The sequence below is a fragment of the Haliotis rubra genome, unplaced genomic scaffold (assembly GCF_003918875.1).
Source record: "Haliotis rubra isolate DU_JTF1 unplaced genomic scaffold, ASM391887v1 Scf37, whole genome shotgun sequence".
Taxonomy (NCBI): domain Eukaryota; kingdom Metazoa; phylum Mollusca; class Gastropoda; order Lepetellida; family Haliotidae; genus Haliotis; species Haliotis rubra.
This window is the reverse complement of record NW_025767046.1, coordinates 909,772-931,817: the sequence shown is the minus strand read 5'-3', so window position 1 is coordinate 931,817 and position 22,046 is coordinate 909,772. Positions and strand designations below refer to the sequence as shown.

General features: G+C 36.1%; 1 protein-coding gene across 10 annotated transcripts in view; it reads right to left on the bottom strand.

Moving 5' to 3' along the window:
• Positions 1-22,046, bottom strand: part of LOC124285891 (keratin, type I cytoskeletal 10-like) — a 69,687-nt gene that overhangs the window by 30,420 nt on the left and 17,221 nt on the right. For 4 of the 10 annotated variants that reach the window (XM_046722167.1, XM_046722168.1, XM_046722172.1 and 1 more), the window contains exons 1-3: positions 13,217-13,372; positions 4,585-4,724; positions 3,434-3,472 (exon numbers count right to left, since the gene is read on the bottom strand). In XM_046722167.1, the coding sequence (XP_046578123.1) occupies positions 3,434-3,472; positions 4,585-4,724; positions 13,217-13,318 (281 nt within the window). In that variant the 5' untranslated portion in view covers positions 13,319-13,372. Of the gene's footprint in view, positions 1-3,433; positions 3,473-4,584; positions 4,725-13,216; positions 13,373-22,046 lie in introns of those variants that run through there. The other 6 variants (XM_046722169.1, XM_046722170.1, XM_046722173.1 and 3 more) reach the window with 4 other exon arrangements.

Below are 22,046 nucleotides of genomic sequence, written 5' to 3'. Positions count from 1 at the left end.
GATATCATGAGCATCTTCCCACATGGCTGGGAACAATGACAGGTAATCATTGAAGTCACCACATCTGATCAACCAATCAAGGTAAACACTTGGTATGACAAGCATTGGTTCCTGGCAACTGAACCAAGCCTGACCACCCAGTCCATTTAGTCACTGTCTGACCACCCAATACATTTAATCACCTGCCTGACCACCCAGTACATTTAATCACCTGCTTGACCATCCAATCCATTTAGTTACCTGACTGACCATCCAATCCATTTAGTTACTTAACTGACCATCCAATCCATCTAGTCACCTGCCTGACCACCCAATGCATTTAATCACCTTCCTGACCACCCAATCCATTTAATCACCTGCCTGACCACCCAATCCATTTAATCACCTTCCTGACCACCCAATGCATTTAATCACCTTCCTGACCACCCAATCCATTTAATCACCTGCCTGACCACCCAATCCATTTAATCACCTGCCTGACCACCCAATCCATTTAATCACCTTCCTGACCATCCAATCCATTTAATCACCTGCCTGACCATCAAATCCATTTAATCACCTGCCTGACCACCCAATCCATTTAATCATCTGCCTGACCATCCAATCCATTTAGTCACCTTCCTGACCATCCAATCCATGTAGTCACTGCCTGACCACCCAATCCATTTAATCACCTTCCTGACCATCAAATCCATTTAATCACCTGCCTGACCACCCAATCCATTTAATCACCTGCCTGACCACCCAATCCATTTAATCACCTTCCTGACCATCAAATCCATTTGATCACCTGCCTGACCACCCAATCCATTTAATCATCTGCCTGACCATCCAATCCATGTAGTCACTGCCTGACCACCCAATCCATTTAGTTAACCCATACAAGAATAGGTGCTTCTTGTAGCCACTAAATTGTCAAAAAAGATCATCTAATATTGCAGATATATTATCTAAAGAATCTACTTCAAATGAACACAAAAAAACCCATTTCTAATCAATCACAAAAAATTAAATGTAAAGACATTTTCACATAAATAATTGAAACAATAACACAAAACCTCATTTCAGCCTTACTCCAACATCAAGCTCTTTTTCCAGTATGACGCTACCGTGTCTCTACAGCTTTACTAGCCAAAGGAATATCAACATTCATGCTGAATAGCTAATAATCTATATCCAGTGGATAACCAACATCTCGTAATTAACATGATTACCAAACATGTCACTGACAACAGCAATCAACGACAAATGTAACCCACACCTGTCAATCAAACCTGTGTCATTACTGAGTATTTATGTACCTTCTCACGCCTCTACATATTGATTGACGGAAATCAAGCAGTAACATGGACGAGAGGAACACATTTGCATGGATTGTGAGGGCTTTATAGCATTGAGGACTTACAAAGAAACAATCTTAATAGCATCAGCTGATCCATCAAGACTGTCATTACACGCGCTTGTCACTGGTATTATTGAACCTGCTTGCTAGATGAAGTGGACATTAGTGTGTTCAGGGAAAACAACAATTTCAGGATTCTTTTCGTAACAAATCTATTTTATGAAGCATGGATAGGGAGATAAGTGAAAATACTTCAAGTTGCCATAGCAGGTTTGGGTTTGTTTACATTATTTGCAGAAAATAAACAACCGAAAAGAAAAATACAGCCTTTGATTTTGTGTCAGACATGCTAGGAGCTTTCAGTGCTAATGTTTCAAGGGTTTGAAAACACTACGTGAAAACATACAGTCGTTATTTGATATAGGGGAGGGACAGGGCTGTGATCAAGCACACAAATAACAAAACATATAAATAGTTTCACAACAACGAACAGTTACTTGACTCATTATTACGCATTACAATATAGACAATGATAAATTCTGTTGTTACCACCCCTATCCCGGATGTGATAAGCCTACGAATATGTCAGCTAAGTACAAATACATTTGGTTTGAGACTGTAATCCATGATATGGCTTAATACAGCTGTCACTCTCACAACAAATAGTGATGAGTGTTGGGTAGCTGAGGAGAAGATATGCAGACAGACAAATAAACAGTTTATTTAAGTCTCACCAAGGGTACACAATATGGACATATGTTGTGATATTAACAAAAGTAAAAGTGCCATTCTTTATAGAATTATGAGAGACTGGGATAATACTGGGATGCATGATATAGTTTAACATAGTTTTCACCTTCACAATAGATAAGGGTGGGTGGAGTGAGTGAGTGAGTTAAAATTTTAAGTCACATCGGCAATATTTCAGCCATATCGTGACTAGGGTGGGTGGAGGGTGGTGTGGGCAGAATATAGGCAATGAAGCAAACAAGAATGAAAACAGCATAAGAAAGTGAACTCTTAATTGAATCTAACACTAGTTTGGCATTTCACAGAAAAAAAGCTAGGTTCCATGAATGAACTGAGTCATCTGCTGCTAACACTACAGTATGTGGCAAAGACAAAATCTAACCAAATCTATTTCTTGTAAAAATATTCCCAAGCAATAACACAAATCTAACTCACTCATCCAATGAAACAGACCTACATTGACAAAATGAAAATAAGTTGGTTCCCAAATTCACCACACTGAAAGCAGGAAATATAAAAACAATGGAACGGTTAAGGAATGGAGATGATATCATACATTACATTTCTATCCTTTGCTCATTACAACTGTCAGAATGCAAATTTCAGTGTTCAAAAGTAAGCCTAAAAGTCAAGGGATCCTCGTCCAGGGTGAGTGCATGAGTGAGTTTAGTTTTACGCCGCTTTTAGCAATATTCCAGCAATATCACGGCGGGGGACACCAGAAATGGGCTTCACACATTGTACCCACGTGGGGAATCAACCCGGGTCTGCGGCGTGACGAGCGAGTGCCTTAACCACTAGGCTACCCCACTGCCCTCTTTGTCCAGAACAATGACCAAAATGTGAAACGTTTGAAATTAAGAGGTCCCCAGATTCAATTACTATAGAAGAAAATAATGGGACCTCAGAAACTGTCTTTACTTTGAATGTTACTTCATTTTAAACAATTTGAAGCTGATTTTGACACATGACTTTCCGACAGTTTGAAATTCATAAAGGATAGCCAATATGCAATGCAGACATGTATCATAAATACTATGTTCACAATAAAGCACACATGGCTCCTTGTTATTAACCCCAGTGTTAAGAGTTATAGATTTAGAGGATCCTAAGATTAGATAACATAGACATTATCATGGCCTCAAGAACCCCCTTGGTTTTGAACAGTGTAAGCATATACATATATGGAAATATATATTACATTTTTGAACTATACACCCTTGCAACCTCACACAAACATCTATCTAGCTCTATCTATGATCAACTATGTCTATGTATGTAAAAAATGCCTCTAAAAACACCAGACCAACACATAATATATATGTTATCATATCATATTACTTGGTATACTGGTCTGCACCCAACGCTTGATCTACCACACTGAAAAGCAGATTTCAGTACACAAACATAATAAAATCTGATAGGGACAATGTTTTGTCGTAAGTCACAAGTCATTTGGCCCTTACAAAGTTCAAACACAACATCAAGTTTGTTTCTTATACAGATTTTATATACTCTGATATATTGCTTGTTGGTATTATTTAATATATTTTGGAAAAATGCATTACAGTAGATATAGTGGTTTGATAAAGCAAGAAACAGATCAAGGCCACCGGCTGTGTGAGATAATACATGTTAACACATGGTTCTAGGCATTGGAAATACCTACTGGGGCATATCTCTGTAAACATGTAATGCTATCTCAGTGAAAATGCTTACAAGAACATAATACGGAATTGAGGCTAAACCATTTAAATTATCATCAGGGTTGTTTCAAGGTTAATTTCTGACAGATACTTCTTGAAATTGAAATTTTAACAAAATACAAATTGCTAAAAAAATAGTTACATTGTAGTTGTAATTCTTATGTCTTATATGTAACAGGTTCTACTATAGATTAAAAAAATAGACTGATCTAGCCTTAATGGAAAACACCCAGACAAATTTATTAAAAACAAAAACACTTACAATAGAACACAAATACAATACAACACTATCACAGGTACAACACTTAACAACTTGCATTCTAAAAGATTTAAGATAATAATAACTAATAACCCTAATATATAATTATTATCAGGGAAATCAACTCCAGTTCTGCCTTTCTGTAGTCTCACTACAGGTGTGTGTTAGTTAAAACATAATACTTGTGTTTTATGTAACTTGGCTGACCAGTTGTATAACTGAGACCCAGATATTTTATCACAGTTAGAAGGAGCTGCCAAGAAATTCATGTACCTGTATTTACATATTAAAATAATTTAGATGTTTCTGCATAATATTTTGGCCAACAAAAGCAAGAAATATTGCATCTAACATCACTTCGTACCAAGCCATCCAATTTGAAAAAAATTAAATCTGTACAAATACCAACCATCCAAGATCAGTCAGTGCCTAGTTAGCAGAAACACAAGTATTTCTTTTTTGTCCCTACAACACAAGTTTAAAACAATCCCACACATGCAGTTACAACACTTAACATTACTACTTACGGATTGACTTGCCGCTCAACGACTGGTACTAGTTTCCCACCAACTATTTTGGAGCGGAACATGGGTGTGTTTTCGGTACCAAAAGGAGCATACCTTGTGGATGTATTGACATGATGCAAGTCAAACTGCTGTTGCTCGCTCTGAAATGAGATACATGAAAGACTCTTAGTTAATACAGTCAGCAACATAGTTGTCATGGATACTAAAGATGTAACGATACAGTGCAATATGCTATGTAGCACAATAATATTGGTTCAAAATGGTACAATACCATTATAAGTTCATATTTTCTCTCTTTTTGCAGGTGAATCACAATCACATCTGTTTTCAAATTTCAGAGAGCAGAGATGGGATGTTGTAGAAGAGAAGCATATAAGCATGGGTGTTCTATACAGATTCAGCAATTTATAGCCAATCAGGAAGTTTTAGAGAATCTGCATAAATTAGTTCATGAACAGTGTGTTATTATGTACATGTTTTACATCAATATTGCTGTTAATGTAATAAATCAAATGTAAGGCGATAGAGTTGTAAATTGAGCCTCCTATCGCAATACAACACTGTACTTAGTGTACTACCATATTATTTTGGTTCACAGCTGTGCCACCTAGCAAGAGGTAGTTCTGAAGTGTAATGACAAAGAATATAAGAATTTGTTATCCATAAAAAGTGTCACGTCTTCATGTTCTTCCAACTTCTAAATGCCCATTAAAGACTCTATGATACCAGGTATTTGAATGAGCACATCCTCATCCAACTTTAGTATCATCAGAAACACATGCAAAGGCAAGTAAAGTGACTATCTGAAACAAACCACAAGAACCTATGGTGCAAGTCAGGGAACTTTATCAGACATTAGTTTACTTATGCATCAATTTGGAAATGTCCTCCACATGTCTACCATAAATGTTGTCGAATGTTTCACTGAGGCACTGATTGCTGTGAACCTGATCAAACAACTTTTGAGCAAGAGTTGTACAATACTGTTAGAAATGTTTGTTGAATAGACATGATTAATGTAGACACCGAAGACTGCAATTTGGGGAATGTGGCTCAACATGAAGAGAAAGTTGATTATTGGATCGTCCCACTTTTCATACAGACTAATGGATACTCTAAATCTTTATGTATAGATCTAATTAACAAACAAAGGTGTTTTCTCTTATATTTCTAGTTCAGGAAGGTTAATAAATGGAAGGAAATATCTGAATGATATTAGATCACTTCTTGGACAAAATTTGGTGTTCTGCTTTGCCAATCCTGCAGAAATTCTGTAAACATTCACCAGCATATAATGCTGATGCCAAAGTCTTGAATGAGAACTAGTGGTGAGTTTCATTCATAGAAAACTAGCTATTGATTTCAGCATGAAACTTGCTACCAATACATCAGAAGAATCAACCCACAAGATCGATCTGAAAATATCGAAAATGAAATCTCAAAGATCACAATGTAATTTTCACATATGAACATTGATCCTTTTCATAACCCTTCAGTATAACTCAACAAGAATGTCATTATTTCTTTGCAGCCTCAATCAGTGTACAGCCAATAAGGAGAGTACCACTGAGTGGCATAGTCCATTCTGTGAATATCTTATCAAGATGTATTGACTCACATTTTTAATTTACTTTCAGTTTGTGTACAAATCATTTCCCACATAAAGACCAATGATGTCTTCTTGTTGAAAACCTGGTAACAGCTAACCACCACATTCGACAGCCAAGTGCATACACTTACCGGTAACTCATGAAACATACACAAGGCAATCCTCTACTAACAACAAAAAACTGTTTTGGCAACAGACAATTTTTTAAAGATTTATTATGTTAATTTGATAATCAGACCTGCAATGTAGAAGTTTAAGATATAAGTTATGCAGTCATAAATAAATCTGTCTAACAAGGATCATGACATCTAAAACAGAACATAAAAAATACAATATTACAGGAAGTGAAAGACCAATTTCTCAACATGCTGTTGCATTATGTCATTGTATTCAATGATATTGCTACAAAAGCCTCTCTCAAACTACCTCATAGTACGTCTTCAGTTGATGTTACTGTTATTAGCTGAGGTTAATTACAACATGTGTAAAAGCTTTTAAGATAAGCTGGGAAAGCAACAGATGAGGTTCTGCCACACCAAATAAGAAACAGATTTTTGGACAGCTATATTCAAAGAGAAGATGGAATACAGAGGGTTAATGTGCCTAGCTCAATTACTGTTATTAGCTGAGGTTAATTACAACATGACTAAATGCATTTAAGATAAGCTGGGAATGGTTGGTTATTTTCACTTATCCATACATACTATTTCATTGTTATAATAGTTTAATTTCAAACTATTCGTCATTTCATATGATAAAAAAGTACTTAGACACAAATATAATGCTATCAAAATACAAGTTAAATCCCAAACACGCTTAAATCAAATACCATCATCAGGTTAGATAAGGCCTAGACAGTCAAGTGTTCTGACAACAGAGGACCTAAGTGAAACCCTGCAGACAAGACACAGCCCTCTGGAAAATTGTCCTCGGTAGCCATGCTGTAGATTTGGAACATTTGACAACTGTTCTCAGGGCAGAGTTGCTGGGAGAAGGAAGACAGTTGATATTGTTTACCTGACAACTGAAAACAGTTGGTCTAACAACTAACTACTAGATGGACTCAAACAATGTCAACGTAAGATGGATAAGCCACTCTCATTGTCATTCAAAATTTATTACAGTTACCATTTGGCTACTATATTCAGTATTGGTTCTTGTAGGAGAAGGACTTAAAAGTAAACATAAACATTCATGGATAACAACTGTTGCTAATGTCATTTGTTTACTTTGTTGTCTATAAAGTTGTACCTTTTCTTATTCACCGTTTCAAGAATGCCAACCAATAGGTTAGATTTGAAGTGTCTTGTGTTCATTTAATTTATATTAAATTTTCCAATGAAAGAGAATGGAATAATATTTTTAGATGATTGTTTTTAAAACAAAATGTTCAAAGACAATTGCATGGACCATGACTTTTGGGCAGAGTGAATTTGAACAGTATTTCAGTTATATCAATGTGCTGGTGTGAAAGGAACGCCAGAAATTACGTTAGTGTTAAACCCCTTATCACTTCCTTGAAACTTACAATCACTAGCATGGTGCTGACAAATATAGAAACATTAGAAAGGAAAACTCTGGATTCAAACTAAAGGTTTTAGAAAGCAACAGAAGAGGTTCTTACACACCAAATAAGAAACAGATTTTTGGACAGCTATATTCAAAGAGAAGATTAAATACAAGGGATAATGTGCCTAGCTCCCTGTATGCAAAAAAGGAACTGGCTAAGCTAGCAATTTGTGTTTTCATTGCAGATTTAAGGACAAACTGAGCATACATGTACTTGCAATATGTGCTGGAGTGACTGATCAAATAAACGGTCAAGCCATCGATCTCGCTTGCATCAGTGATTATCGATGGGCTCAGGAGACTAATCGATCCATATTCATAAAAAATTAAACATCAAATTAAACTTTAGAAAGTATGTTTGTTATTGTTATGTTTGTTAAATCAAGACATCAACAAATGATGCAGTTTCCTGACTCGTAAAACTGCAATATATACAACATACTCTCGTGTATGTCTCATAAGGTAGCATCCTCAATCATCTTAATCCTGCTATTAATCGGAGCCTGTTTCATTTGCACAGTGTTATGATTATGTTCCGTTATTGCCCACATGAGTTTTGTGGTGGGGTTTACAATTACAACTGCTGACTGACTGAGTTTGGTTTTACGCCGTTTTTAGCAATATTCCAGCAATATCACGGCGGGGACACCAGAAATGGGCTTCACAAATTGTACCCATGTGGGGAATCGAACCCGGGCCTTCGGCGTGACGAGCAAACGCTTTAACCACTAGGCTACCCCACCGCCCACAATTACAACTGATTTTTGCTCAATTACCTAGCTCCGATTATCGATCTGCATGTGAGCGATAACCAGCACTACTTGTCATGGCTGTTGAATATATAATAAATTATAATGTTACTTGGGCTTTTATGATTCACTCAAATATTCGGACGATCAAACCTTAAATTCCTTCATGAATTCAGTTTGTTATTGTCGTCAGTGACCATTATCTTCACAATATTTACACATCAAAACATGTCAAATAATATATTCTCTTATTTCTTGACTGTATATAATGAATAAAAATGAGAGGCCCAGATAAGCTGCGTATCCGGGTAAAATACTCATAGAAAATTCCCATTTACGCATTGAAAAATAATTGTTGCGTACCATTTACGCATTTAAAATGTAAGATACGCAAAAAGTTTAAAACAAATGTGTACGGAATATATTTATAAAAATCACTTGCATAATGAAAATGACATTGATTGCTATCAGTATAGGGCAAGTGTTGTACTGTCAGTACAGGATGAGTGATTTCCATTATATTTAAGTTGGTTTTGATTAGGTATGACATAAGGCAGAACATACCTGCTTAGTAAACTTACTCAATGACATAATACTTAAGTGAGTAAAATGACTGAAATACGCACATATTTGAAAGTAGCGGGTAACAGAAATTGAAATACTCACTCAACATTTATAATACCCACTCCAAAAAAATACAGTGGGTACAGTACCCACATGAGCTAAATCTTATCTGGAGCTCTGAAAACATCAACTGGTGATTATGGTATTTCGCAAAATGTTCGTATTCATTACCCTGTAGCTGTGATGTGTCTTGTATTCGCCTCACAGCCCTAACATTACTGTAGAAGAAGGATAACATTTGGTTTAAGGTACCCTAAATAACTTCACCACCCATGCAACAAGAACCAAACTAAGTTCCTAAACAGAACTACCCCTGTACAAACAAAAAGCTGTACTTATGATAGGGAAGACAATCTTCCCATGGCTGGGCAACAAAGGTATTACAAAACACTCAAAGATTTTGAACATTCTGATCCCAAGTGAAAATCATTAACATGTTACAAGTACATTTTTTCAGTTATTTTACCCAAAGCCTCAAAGGGTTACCACATGCTGTGAATTTCACAACTTTGTAGGGGGCATCTACAACAATGATCTGCTAAAAGGTGATTCAGGTGTCGTTATTCCTTTGGTAAATGGACACTGATTTAATGATTACTAACCCAAACTTAATAAATTTAAAGAAATAAAACCATGTTGCAATTGGGCAAACAATATTTTTTTTCAATCAAAGAAGAATCTATAAAACCATGACTGGTCCATGAGTTATTTTGTGATCAGATGAAAACATATCCTGAAACTTTAGTAGGGATCATGGTGGTAGAAACCTGAACACACTGCTGGTGGTATGTGAGAGGCCTGGCAGACATTAGATCAGAATGTCCTACATGTGAAAGTCATTACAGATCACAAACAGCCCCCTCCTCGACCCTGTCAAACAATCAATCCTAAATGCATAATTCATATCTTCTTGTCGCTGTTGGCTCCAACCTGAACGTCCTAAGAGTCCTCAGGGTCCTTCATTGTCCTCCTACATATACCTTTGGTTCTGTTGTGTTGGGATGAGTGCTGTGTACAAACTGAATAATGTTCATAGCCCTTGCATAGACAGCAAATGTATATCTTGGTGGAATCTATTATCAGTATCAAGGGAACATTGTTCATTGTTATTTCAATACTGTTAATGGCAGTCAATTGTTGGTGGGAAAAAATGAGAACACACATACCCAAAAACCTTTCCATGATCCTTCTGACTTAAAAAAGCTTTCTTGCACATTACATTTAAATATTTTCAGTCATGAAATCTAAATCAATCCTGAGACTGACATGGTTATCCTCTCTCATTTAAATCCTCTTGAAGTCTTTGAATGAGTACAGACATTACTCACCTGTGCACCATTCCACAAAGCCATCTTAGCACTAAGATGACCTTAACTTCCATACTTTAACACAGGCTTATGGTCACGCTAAGATGGCTTTGTGGAACAGGGGTCTTGTTCTTACAGTGACAGGGGAATGGGTATACTTAGACCATATTGGGCATTCAGGGGTGAGCAATGAGAGTGTGAATATAAAGATGGTATTGGAAATTCAGGGGTGAACAATGAGAGTGAGAACTTAGATGGCATTGGGCATTCAGGGGTGTACAAAGAGAGTGAGAACTTAGATGGCATTGGGCATTCAGGGGTGTACAAAGAGAGTGAGAACTTAGATGGCATTGGGCATTCAGGGGTGTACAAAGAGAGTGAGAACTGGCATTGGGCATGGCATTTCAGGGGTGTACAAAGAGAGAGGATGGTATTGGAAATTCAAGGGTGAACAATGAGAGTGTGAATATAAAGATGGTATTGGAAATTCAGGGGTGAACAATGAGAGTGAGAACTTAGATGGCATTGGGCATTCAGGGGTGTACAAAGAGAGTGAGAACTTAGATGGCATTGGGCATTCAGGGGTGTACAAAGAGAGTGAGAACTTAGATGGCATTGGGCATTCAGGGGTGTACAAAGAGAGTGAGAACTTAGATGGCATTGGGCATTCAGGGGTGTACAAAGAGAGAGTGAAAATCAAGATGGTATTGGAAATTCAAGGGTGAACAAAGAGAGTGAGAACTTAGATGGTATTGGGCATTCAGGGGTGTACAAAGAGAGAGTGAAAATTTTGATGGTTTGAGGATTCAGGGGTGAACAAAGAGAGTGAAAACTTAGACGGTATTGCAGATTCAGGGGTGAGAAATGATAGAGTGAAAACTTAGATGGTATTGGAGATTTAGGGGAAGGGGGCTTGAAACATTCATCCTTGGTTTGGCATTACTATGTGCAGACATGCAGCCCTTAGATTTTAAGGTTTGCCAGCGCCATATTCATACTTATGTTTTCACAATAAAGGTGAACACCTAAACGCCTGGCTCTCTTCCAACATGAAAGGTATGGTCGATGACATTACTAAAATACTGTTCAAAGATGCATTAAATGCAATCACTCATTCTTGCACTTATCATATACTACTCAAAACAAGACTGAGTGTTGCAAAACCCATTAGCCATGATGGATTAATTATTATGAAAACATAGAATGTTCTGTAACTTCTTTTAAGTACTACATATGCAAGCATCTCTAAGACTCTAACCCCAGAATTGTCCAGTTAGTTTACAGATTTAATAATGTGCCTTTCATTCCATTTTGGATCATGTGTAACTTGTACAAGTGAAAATGTGACCTGTAAGACTGCACTGTCAGCAAATATTTACTTACAGATTTTTTTCCTAATAGTGAGCTTGGGGAGGTCAAAACAGACAATCTGCATCTCATATATTTAGCACATAAAGTGGTTGGGTCGGTTCAATCGAGAGGTTGTGAGAAAAAAATACATGCCAAGACTGTTAACATTGCAGGCTTGTTAATATTTTGACAGTAATGTGTACATATACATACTACTGTCAGCGTGATAAGAAAAGGCTTTATTCTTCACAAAGTTTCAGTAGTGGCAAGTCACTATATTGAATGCATTTGATCACTAATTATTTACAAAGATAAGTCAGTTTGCAATATAAGCCACCATTCCAGAACACAAGAGTAAGAAAATTTCTTTTGTTCTAGTAAAATCAGCTTATTCTAATCCATATGGTGAGACTAAAATCAGAAACTATGCCAGCATATATAAGTTCAGGGTTGAACACAAAAAAGGTATTTAGCACAGACTCTTAGGTTAATGTTTGTTTGATCTTTTAAGCTGGATCCATTTAGTTTTCTAATCCATTAGGAGTGGTCTGGCAAATAAACTTGAACTATTTCTGGTCTATTTTATGTGTCAGCATTTAGCTCAAGTTGATTGAATCATGAATCACAAAATAATATAATGCATGGTTTTAATTACCAGTACTGCATGCACTCATTACATTCTGTAAAACTGGAATCATAGACAGCATGCAACTTTCAGGATGTATTACTTCAAACATGTCCTCACTTGACTTATCTCACAGTCATTGAACCTGCTTAATTTCTCTTCCACCCAGCCTTTTCTGTAATGCAAAAGCCCTAGATTAAACAAATCTAGAATTTCCTCATGTTTTGAGACCCCAATCTGACTTAGCCTCCTTTACAATTTCACCAATTATCTGTTTCCATCAAAATGATATTTTCAGATGATAAGCATTAATATCTTTCAAGTAATATTTTTTCATAAGTTCATAAAATTATATAATAATCAAATCATTTCATTGACTGTGACACAATGTGCACCCTGTGAAAAAAAGATGAGAGAAATACAAAGCCACAATGTATTGACACCTTAGTGAACGGTTATAGTAAATAAAATTTACAGGTTACAAAATAGTGACCACTTTGTACCCTACTGTGTGTACACTGAACAAATAAAGGTCATAAACGAACAATAGAAGACACCAAATCAATCAGTTTGTGTTCAATATCCTGCCATTGAACACATTAATTACACAGCATACAGGGTCTTCCAAGCCCATTATTGACACAGACACCTGTTTTCATTACAAATAAGTCCCTGTACATGACCGAATCGTCACTTTGGTTCGGTATGCCTCATTGATTTCCACCCTAAACAACACCCTTTGGTCTGGATTTACTACCAGTCTCCAATTACAGTGAATTAGTATTTCAACAACTCCTACCTTAAATGGAATGTCGTTTTCTTTAGACATGTGTAGCACATTTGTCGTTCGTCGTTTGTCTTTTGGTGAAGACGTTGGAGTTTTGGGCCAGATCCACGCCATTTTTGCATACAGACAACTAATCACACAATACACAGGCTTCTCTCCAATAGCAACCTAAGAGGGCGAGATACGAGCGTAAGCATGGTGTGAGAGAAGGGTTTACAGCAGGGGGACGGCTTTAGTCCTTAACTGTCTGTTTCTAGGGAGGAACATATTTCACAAGGTCCTCATTAGATATGTTTAACCATATCTATTCAGTCATCACAACTTTATTGTCACCCATATTTCATATACACACCCTACATAAATATTATATTTCCTCCCTGTATTCATTAAGCTTGTACCATGCTAGTGTAATTGGTGTGTAAAAGACTGTAGCTCGTGACCTTGTTGGTTATGTTTGCTTATGGCATAGCATTGCCTTGTCGACACACTTATCGCCAACAATTAATCTATCAAACCGAAATGGCATTTACACAAAGGTCCAAAGTAAGACTGATAAAGCCTTTGAACATAAGCATTCGATAACACATTGGCACATCATTATAGCTTGACAGGGTGATTTGAAACACAAACGATATCCTAAATATATTTGCGTGTTTGCAAAGTTAGTCTTTGTAATTTTGTTAAGCTATTGTGTTCAAATGAAGTTGAAATAATTGGTAATTAAACTGGTATGCTTTTACTAAATCAACCACTTAAATCAACGAGGTTAACATCTTCATATGAAAATACAGAAAAACATATGTTAAAGTTGATAAAACAAATAGCATGTTTGAATAAAATATACATTGAAACTTAAGATACAATCATTACAGACAAACAACAAGCTGTAGGTGATCATGTTTTTCTACCATTGTGTGTTTATTGTACATTATTCATTCTCTTTCATTTTAAAAAAATGTTATATTCTATTAGTTTTCAAACATACTGGCCATGGCATGCTCCATTATATGGATACAAGTGATAAATTTACATTAACAAATATCATGATTGGAAAAAGTAGATGCCATACATTTGCGTACCTATAAAGGAAATTGCCCAGTAGAGTGAAGATAGCTGTGTGCAATATACAATGAAAATATCTTTCAAGTAATATTTTTCATAAGTTCATAAAATTATATAATAATCAAATCATTTCATTGACTGTGACACAATGTGCACCCTGTGAAAAAAAGATGAGAGAAATACAAAGCCACAATGTATTGACACCTTAGTGAACGGTTATAGTAAATAAAATTTACAGGTTACAAAATAGTGACCACTTTGTACCCTACTGTGTGTACACTGAACAAATAAAGGTCATAAACGAACAATAGAAGACACCAAATCAATCAGTTTGTGTTCAATATCCTGCCATTGAACACATTAATTACACAGCATACAGGGTCTTCCAAGCCCATTATTGACACAGACACCTGTTTTCATTACAAATAAGTCCCTGTACATGACCGAATCGTCACTTTGGTTCGGTATGCCTCGATGATTTCCACCCTAAACAACACCCTTTGGTCTGGATTTACTACCAGTCTCCAATTACAGTGAATTAGTATTTCAACAACTCCTACCTTAAATGGAATGTCGTTTTCTTTAGACATGTGTAGCACATTTGTCGTTCGGTTACGTTTGTCTTTTGGTGAAGACGTTGGAGTTTTGGGCCAGATCCACGCCATTTTTGCATACAGACAACTAATCACACAATACACAGGCTTCTCTCCAATAGCAACCTAAGAGGGCGAGATACGAGCGTAAGCATGGTGTGAGAGAAGGGTTTACAGCAGGGGGACGGCTTTAGTCCTTAACTGTCTGTTTCTAGGGAGGAACATATTTCACAAGGTCCTCATTAGATATGTTTAACCATATCTATTCAGTCATCACAACTTTATTGTCACCCATATTTCATATACACACCCTACATAAATATTATATTTCCTCCCTGTATTCATTAAGCTTGTACCATGCTAGTGTAATTGGTGTGTAAAAGACTGTAGCTCGTGACCTTGTTGGTTATGTTTGCTTATGGCATAGCATTGCCTTGTCGACACACTTATCGCCAACAATTAATCTATCAAACCGAAATGGCATTTACACAAAGGTCCAAAGTAAGACTGATAAAGCCTTTGAACATAAGCATTCGATAACACATTGGCACATCGTATAGCTTGACAGGGTGATTTGAAACACAAACGATATCCTAAATATATTTGCGTGTTTGCAAAGTTAGTCTTTGTAATTTTGTTAAGCTATTGTGTTCAAATGAAGTTGAAATAATTGGTAATTAACACTGGTATGCTTTTACTAAATCAACCACTTAAATCAACGAAGGTTAACATCTTCATATGAAAATACAGAAAAACATATGTTAAAGTTGATAAAACAAATAGCATGTTTGAATAAAATATACATTGAAACTTAAGATACAATCATTACAGACAAACAACAAGCTGTAGGTGATCATGTTTTTCTACCATTGTGTGTTTATTGTACATTATTCATTCTCTTTCATTTTAAAAAAAATGTTATATTCTATTAGTTTTCAAAAATACTGGCCATGGCATGCTCCATTATATGGATACAAGTGATAAATTTACATTAACAAATATCATGATTGGAAAAAGTAGATGCCATACATTCGTACCTATAAAGGAAATTGCCCAGTAGAGTGAAGATAGCTGTGTGCAATATACAATGATACAGGGCCTTTTATGTCATAAACTGCATATCAGCACACGTTTTTATGTATGTCTCTATGTGACAATTCCCTCCAAATTTGTGTGAAAATCACATTTCACACTTAGTATATACCCATAACCATGTTAACAGTGGCAAATTTCAGTCAAGTGAACAAGATAAGATTGTGATCTTGTTTGCACACAATCTATTACATCAGGCCATAAGAAGGGTATTACTGAGGACTGCTATCGTGTAGCACTATAACAGTGCTTATGCTGCATGCAAGAAGAATTGTGTCAAGTTTGTAACCAAAATCTCCTATACACATGAAAACACATAGGTTTTTTCTCATGTATTTTCAAGATTTACCAGCAGATGGCTAATGTCCCAAGCAACTAAATAAACAATTGTAAATATCTTTGGAGATATTTTAATAAATGATTCTCAGAATTGTAAGGAGTCCCAATTAATTCCATGAAAATTGCAAAAGGGCAAACATTTACATTAATTTAATTATTCACTTCAAGGTTGATACATGAAAAGATTCATAGCGAAATATCTATCAGAGCCTTTGCGATTTGTTCTGTGTGAAACAATCATACACAAGCTGGCATTTACAGAGACAGAGATGCTAATCTGTATCAATTGTTGGATACATAATGCTGGTTGTAAGAGTGAACCAGATGGATGATGTGATCAAGAAGTTTGATCTGCAACACAGTTACTCTATCTTAATAGTAAAATAACTTGCGGACTTACATGCATTACAAATCCTCATCTTCAAGGAATCACAACTGCAAAGTAAGATCTTTGCTTTCTGATGATGTTTCTTAACTATTATCAAACCACTGAGTGCTATACAACAGGAAAGCCATCTACAAGCATCAACATCAACATTATCTGCCTTGAACACTTCACGGCAGTGTAAAATGGAAGTCAAGAGGTCTTTAACATTGCCCTTGTGTTTAACTTTAAGATTTCAGTGAGACCTAGATCAAAATATTAAACTAGAAAACCTTAAGGATCCAGATCTCCCTTTCATTTTAAACCTTGAGCATGTTTTGTGTAGAAGGTTTTCTCCATTGTGGGCCTCCGGGTTTGGTTAGGTACCTTTAACAAACCTTCAGCATTCATTAGAATTAGATTACTTCCCCATTGTGGGCCTCTGGGTTTGGCTAGGTACCTTTAACAAATCTTCAGCGTATGTACAAGGTGGATTATTTCTCCATTGTTGGCCTCCAGGTTTGCCCAGGTACCTTTAACAAATCTTCAGCGTATGTAAGAACTGGCTTACAGAGCAACTTGACCTCCATGTCATTCATTATCGGAAACTTCAATAGACGGCTACTTTGTATTAATTTGATTTGATAACATTCTTGACCTTGTTAACCCTTTCAAATAAGGAGAATGTTCATCAGCTTGTAACACTCAATAAACCAACCATTTCTCACCCTATCATGCAACCAAGAACGGTCCAATAAGCATGAAATACCCATATCCCCCATCAGTTGTATGTTATATTGGCTTTATGACTCAAGCCAAGCTTTTGGTCACAAAAGTTGCCTGGGACTTTTCTAAAAGTATAACACACTGCACATAAAAATGTGATGTCTGACTAAGACATTCTGCCATCCGAGTAGGAGGGTGTCATTATGAAAACAGTGGGAGTAGTGACTATTATTGGAAATGCCAGGGTTTTGCAATCATTTTAATGGAATGAGGAAAGAAATATTTTACAAACAAAATTTAAAAAACATAAAAATTAGAAGGTGATCACTTGCTTGAAATGTGAAGGAAAACAAATGTTTCAGTGATAAGAATTTAGTGTCAGCGAAAAATAGAAAAATGCACCAATTCATTTGTTAATCAAGAAATACCGAACGCTTTTAATTGTACTATAGTAAGCAAGCATAATGGACAGACAGACAGCATCCATTCCTATATCTCTCCCATTTCAATGTGGGGATATAAAGAGACCTTTTGAGGCTACTTATAATACCTTTCACAATATTTAGAATAAAACTGCTTACCTGACATACACCAGTTAATTGCACTGTGCCAGGGCCGCAATTTTTACACATTATTTTTTCAAGCAAATAGAAATATGAATGAAGTCATGCCACAGAGATGTGAGGGTGGCATGTTGAGAGTCCATGACATTATTACCCCAGTCAATGGATCAGTACCTACTCTCCAGGAAGTTGAGAATGCAATTGGACTATTATATATATATAATGATAATATATACTAGTCAAATTGCATTGTCAACTTCCTGGGGAGTATACTACTTCAGGCATATGTTCTAGTGACATATTTACCTGCAACTGGGATAGATAGCATATAGCACAAATGTAATATATAATCTACAAATTTGAAATATCAAGTTACTGATGACTATTTCTCATGTTATTGGCCCAACACAATACAAATGAATGCATGCTTGTCATGCAAGTCAAATGTGCAAGATCATGCAAAATGAGCATGGTGTTTCAACAACCTTCCAACTGCTATAGCAGCAAGGATCAGAGCTCCATGTAATATGTAACTATTCTTTTCGTTGCCAAAAATGGATGAAATTTAGATAGTACTAACTACAGACTACAAAAAAATAAACTGTCACTTTACATGTCACATTACATCAGTCTGTGACTTTACCACTAATCTGAACATTGAGACCAGTAAATTCTGTTCAGTCTTGTAAGATCAATTATAATAGTCCTTATAATAACACAAAATATACTGAAAATGATATTTAGAGCAAAGTTTGGGCCAGTAGGCTCAATAGGTTTTGGAATAGATCGTATGTTGTGCTTATCTTACTTTACTATTAACATGGTTACATAATATATTTCTTGAAAGTCACATCAGGAGCAAAACATTTTTAGCATTAATAGTGACAAAGATAAAGGTAACTGACTCAGGATATAGGCAGTACCGGTATGAAAAGATTCATATGCATCATGGCTTCTGCCAGTCAGCAACTTAAGCCACTTGTCCAAAGTCCAGGTCCTGTAGGATTCCTTCTGGTTCAGTAGGTTCAGTGTCTTCTAGTCTTCATACTGAGACTAAACATTGCAAGTTCACATGAGCAGACTCCAACAAGTTTGGCACAGGCCATGATACTCAGTATTTCAACTGACCACAGCGGTGGAAGATTAAATCAAATGAAAAGAATCTCTCATGGATTCTGGTCATTTTCAAAAAGCATTGATTAATATTAATAATAACCCATGTGCAGGTTTCCATTAAGACTTCAGTCTCCAAAGTGTTTGTTCGTTTGTTGCTTAACACCACACTCAGCAATATTCCAGGTATATGATGGCAGTCTGTCAATAATCTAGTCTCTATCAGACAATCCTGTGGTTGACATGATGACCATCAATGTGTGGGGAAACAATGCAACAACCATGTAAGCAAAGCTGACAACCCAATCCAATTAGTTGCATATTAAAACAAGTATGGGTTGCTGAAAACATTCTCAACCAAATCTTCAAGCAGTTTGCAATCAGCAGATCCTGCTAGTTGCTTCATTTGGGGATGGTAAAACAAACTGGGGTCAGTATTTTAGAGGTCATGTACTATCAAGCCTATAGTACCTGATGAAATATTTCCAGCCCCACTACACTATTTCCCCAACCAGTACAGATGCACTAAGCACACAGGGACAAGACAGAACACAATCAATGGTCAGTTATCAATAAAATTCTTCCCTCACTGGCAACTGGTGGAGGTTGTCTATAATATCCAAGTATAGATTGCTATTATTATCACACACAATATCTAATTTGGTTTGAGAATCTAATCATGTTCATATCATGTGTCAATGGAATTAGTTTTTCCTGACATTTGTCACTGTAATCTGACATACTGTACTTCCTGTCTGATGGCCTTGTCATGGGGTCACTGTTCTTGCAATAAGGTGACATGTGAAGCACATGTGTTGATCACATATTGTGTAACTGATTGGAGGATGAAACCCCCATGATCTATAAAATGGCTGGTTCATGAAAGTGCTTATGGTAGGGATAGAGGTCAAGAGATTCAGACTTTAGTTGGTATTTAACAGTTTTTAATAGATTTTGGTAGCTAGATGAACAACAATCCATGTCATGCTATCAACCAAGACACAGTCTGACCAACTGATGCATTTGGTTGGCTCATACAGCCATCACAGGATCCTGGTGACTTAACAGAGCCTGGACCCTAAGGGGAGACAACAAGTAGTACTTCTAGATTTCACTGTGTTTGAACAAACAGACAAGTTGGCATGTCAATAACTATTGATATAGTAAGAATGTATCAGTGACATTCCAAGTCAGTAATAAATGATAATAGTGCCAGGCGAAAGAAATTTTACACTTGAAAACTGGATTTGAAAAAATGTTTATTGTTTTATTAGAATGAAATCAGTTCATGAAACACTGCAAACATACGGTCTAAAAAACAACTGTGATCCTCATACCAAATAGATCATCATTGAACATTATTTCTTTGTCTAATGTTTTAAAAATGCAGCATTCATCAGGTTTCCAGCTAAATGATGTCAGTCTGCAAATAATTTAATCTGGACCATGACATCAACCCTGTTAGTTGCCTTCTAAGACAAGCATGGGTTGCTGAAGACCAATTCTAACCCAAACTTGAAACATTTGGACAGGTCTCTTGACTTTCATGCTTAATTCTGAACACCTCCATTCAGTTTATCCAAAACAGTATATTCTAATATCTATCTAAGTTCCTTAGCTATAATCAAATATAATATATAGCACATCAGATATCTTGATACTTATAAAATCATGACTTCATTTATGTAACATTTTTAATCCCATTTCAAAAATACGAATCCCCTGATTGCCATAGTTTGGTGACTCACCTATACAATTCCATTAGGCCAGACCATTATATTTCAAATTCTACAGATTTTTGTCAGAAATCCTAAAGGCAGGAGTGAAAAAACTAAACAAAAACAAAACAATCCCCAGCCAAAGTAATATTCCTTTTAAATACTAAAAGTACTTTACTTTTGGCAATTTATGCAGTGTATATGGGGCAAAAAAACAATCTAAAAACAAATTTTCTTGTAAGTTCACATTTTTGGCCAATAAAAACATTAGGATTTTATTTTTTTGAGGGAGGAAAATTATTCATATTTTTTTCTTATTCTTGAAAAATTACGACTGGCGGATCCACAAAACAAGAAATAAAATTGGTCTGGCCTTAGTGTAAATTTTAAGTAATTCCTCTGTTTAGTCAGGGAATAGTGTTTAAAATCAGTTTGAAAAAGACAACAAAATATACACTCACATAAGTCTGCGTGTGGATTACAATGTGTTCAATAAATGTTAGGAATAACTAATAAACATTAACTTATATTTTATTCTGAATAGGTCAACAAAATTTGGTTTGAAGTAAAATCACTTTTTCCCATACTGGGATTTACCAGCCAGTCACACAAGACAATTATGTGTGAAGCAATGATTTTCAGGTATAGAGTCACATTCGGTTATCTCCCTTGAATATACCAACTCAACACTTACATCTTTAGCAGTATACAATGTGTATTAACAGAACAGAAAATCTTATAATGACATGCTTTGACAAAGTTGGAAATTTAGCAGGTCCGTAGGTCCTTGAGTTTTTCTGCTATAGTATTTGAATCTAGGGACAACACACTTTAATTTTTTTATCAACTGAGTTATGAAAAGGAACAGCCTTTCTAAATTTCAAAGTCTGCTTAATAGAGAGGTGATATAGGGTTAACATGTTGTTCAACATTATTGATCTTAGAAGGCGGTGTGCGCATGCCAGCTGCATTACCCTAGACAACTGGAATCAAACCCTCACCTTCCCCTCACTGGGCAGACACTCTAACAACTAGACTACAGAGATTGTCGCCAATGCATGAGTAAGGTTTAAGACATTGGTTAAGCATCACGAGTGAGTGAGTAAATTTAGTTTTACGCCACTTTTAGCAATATTCCAGCTATATCGTGACGAGCAAACGCTTTAACCACTGGGCTACCCTACAGCCCCTTTAGCATCAGGAACCATCATGACATCTTACTATGCTGCTATGCAGTTGGGAAGAAATATGTGCACATGTGATTACTTTTTC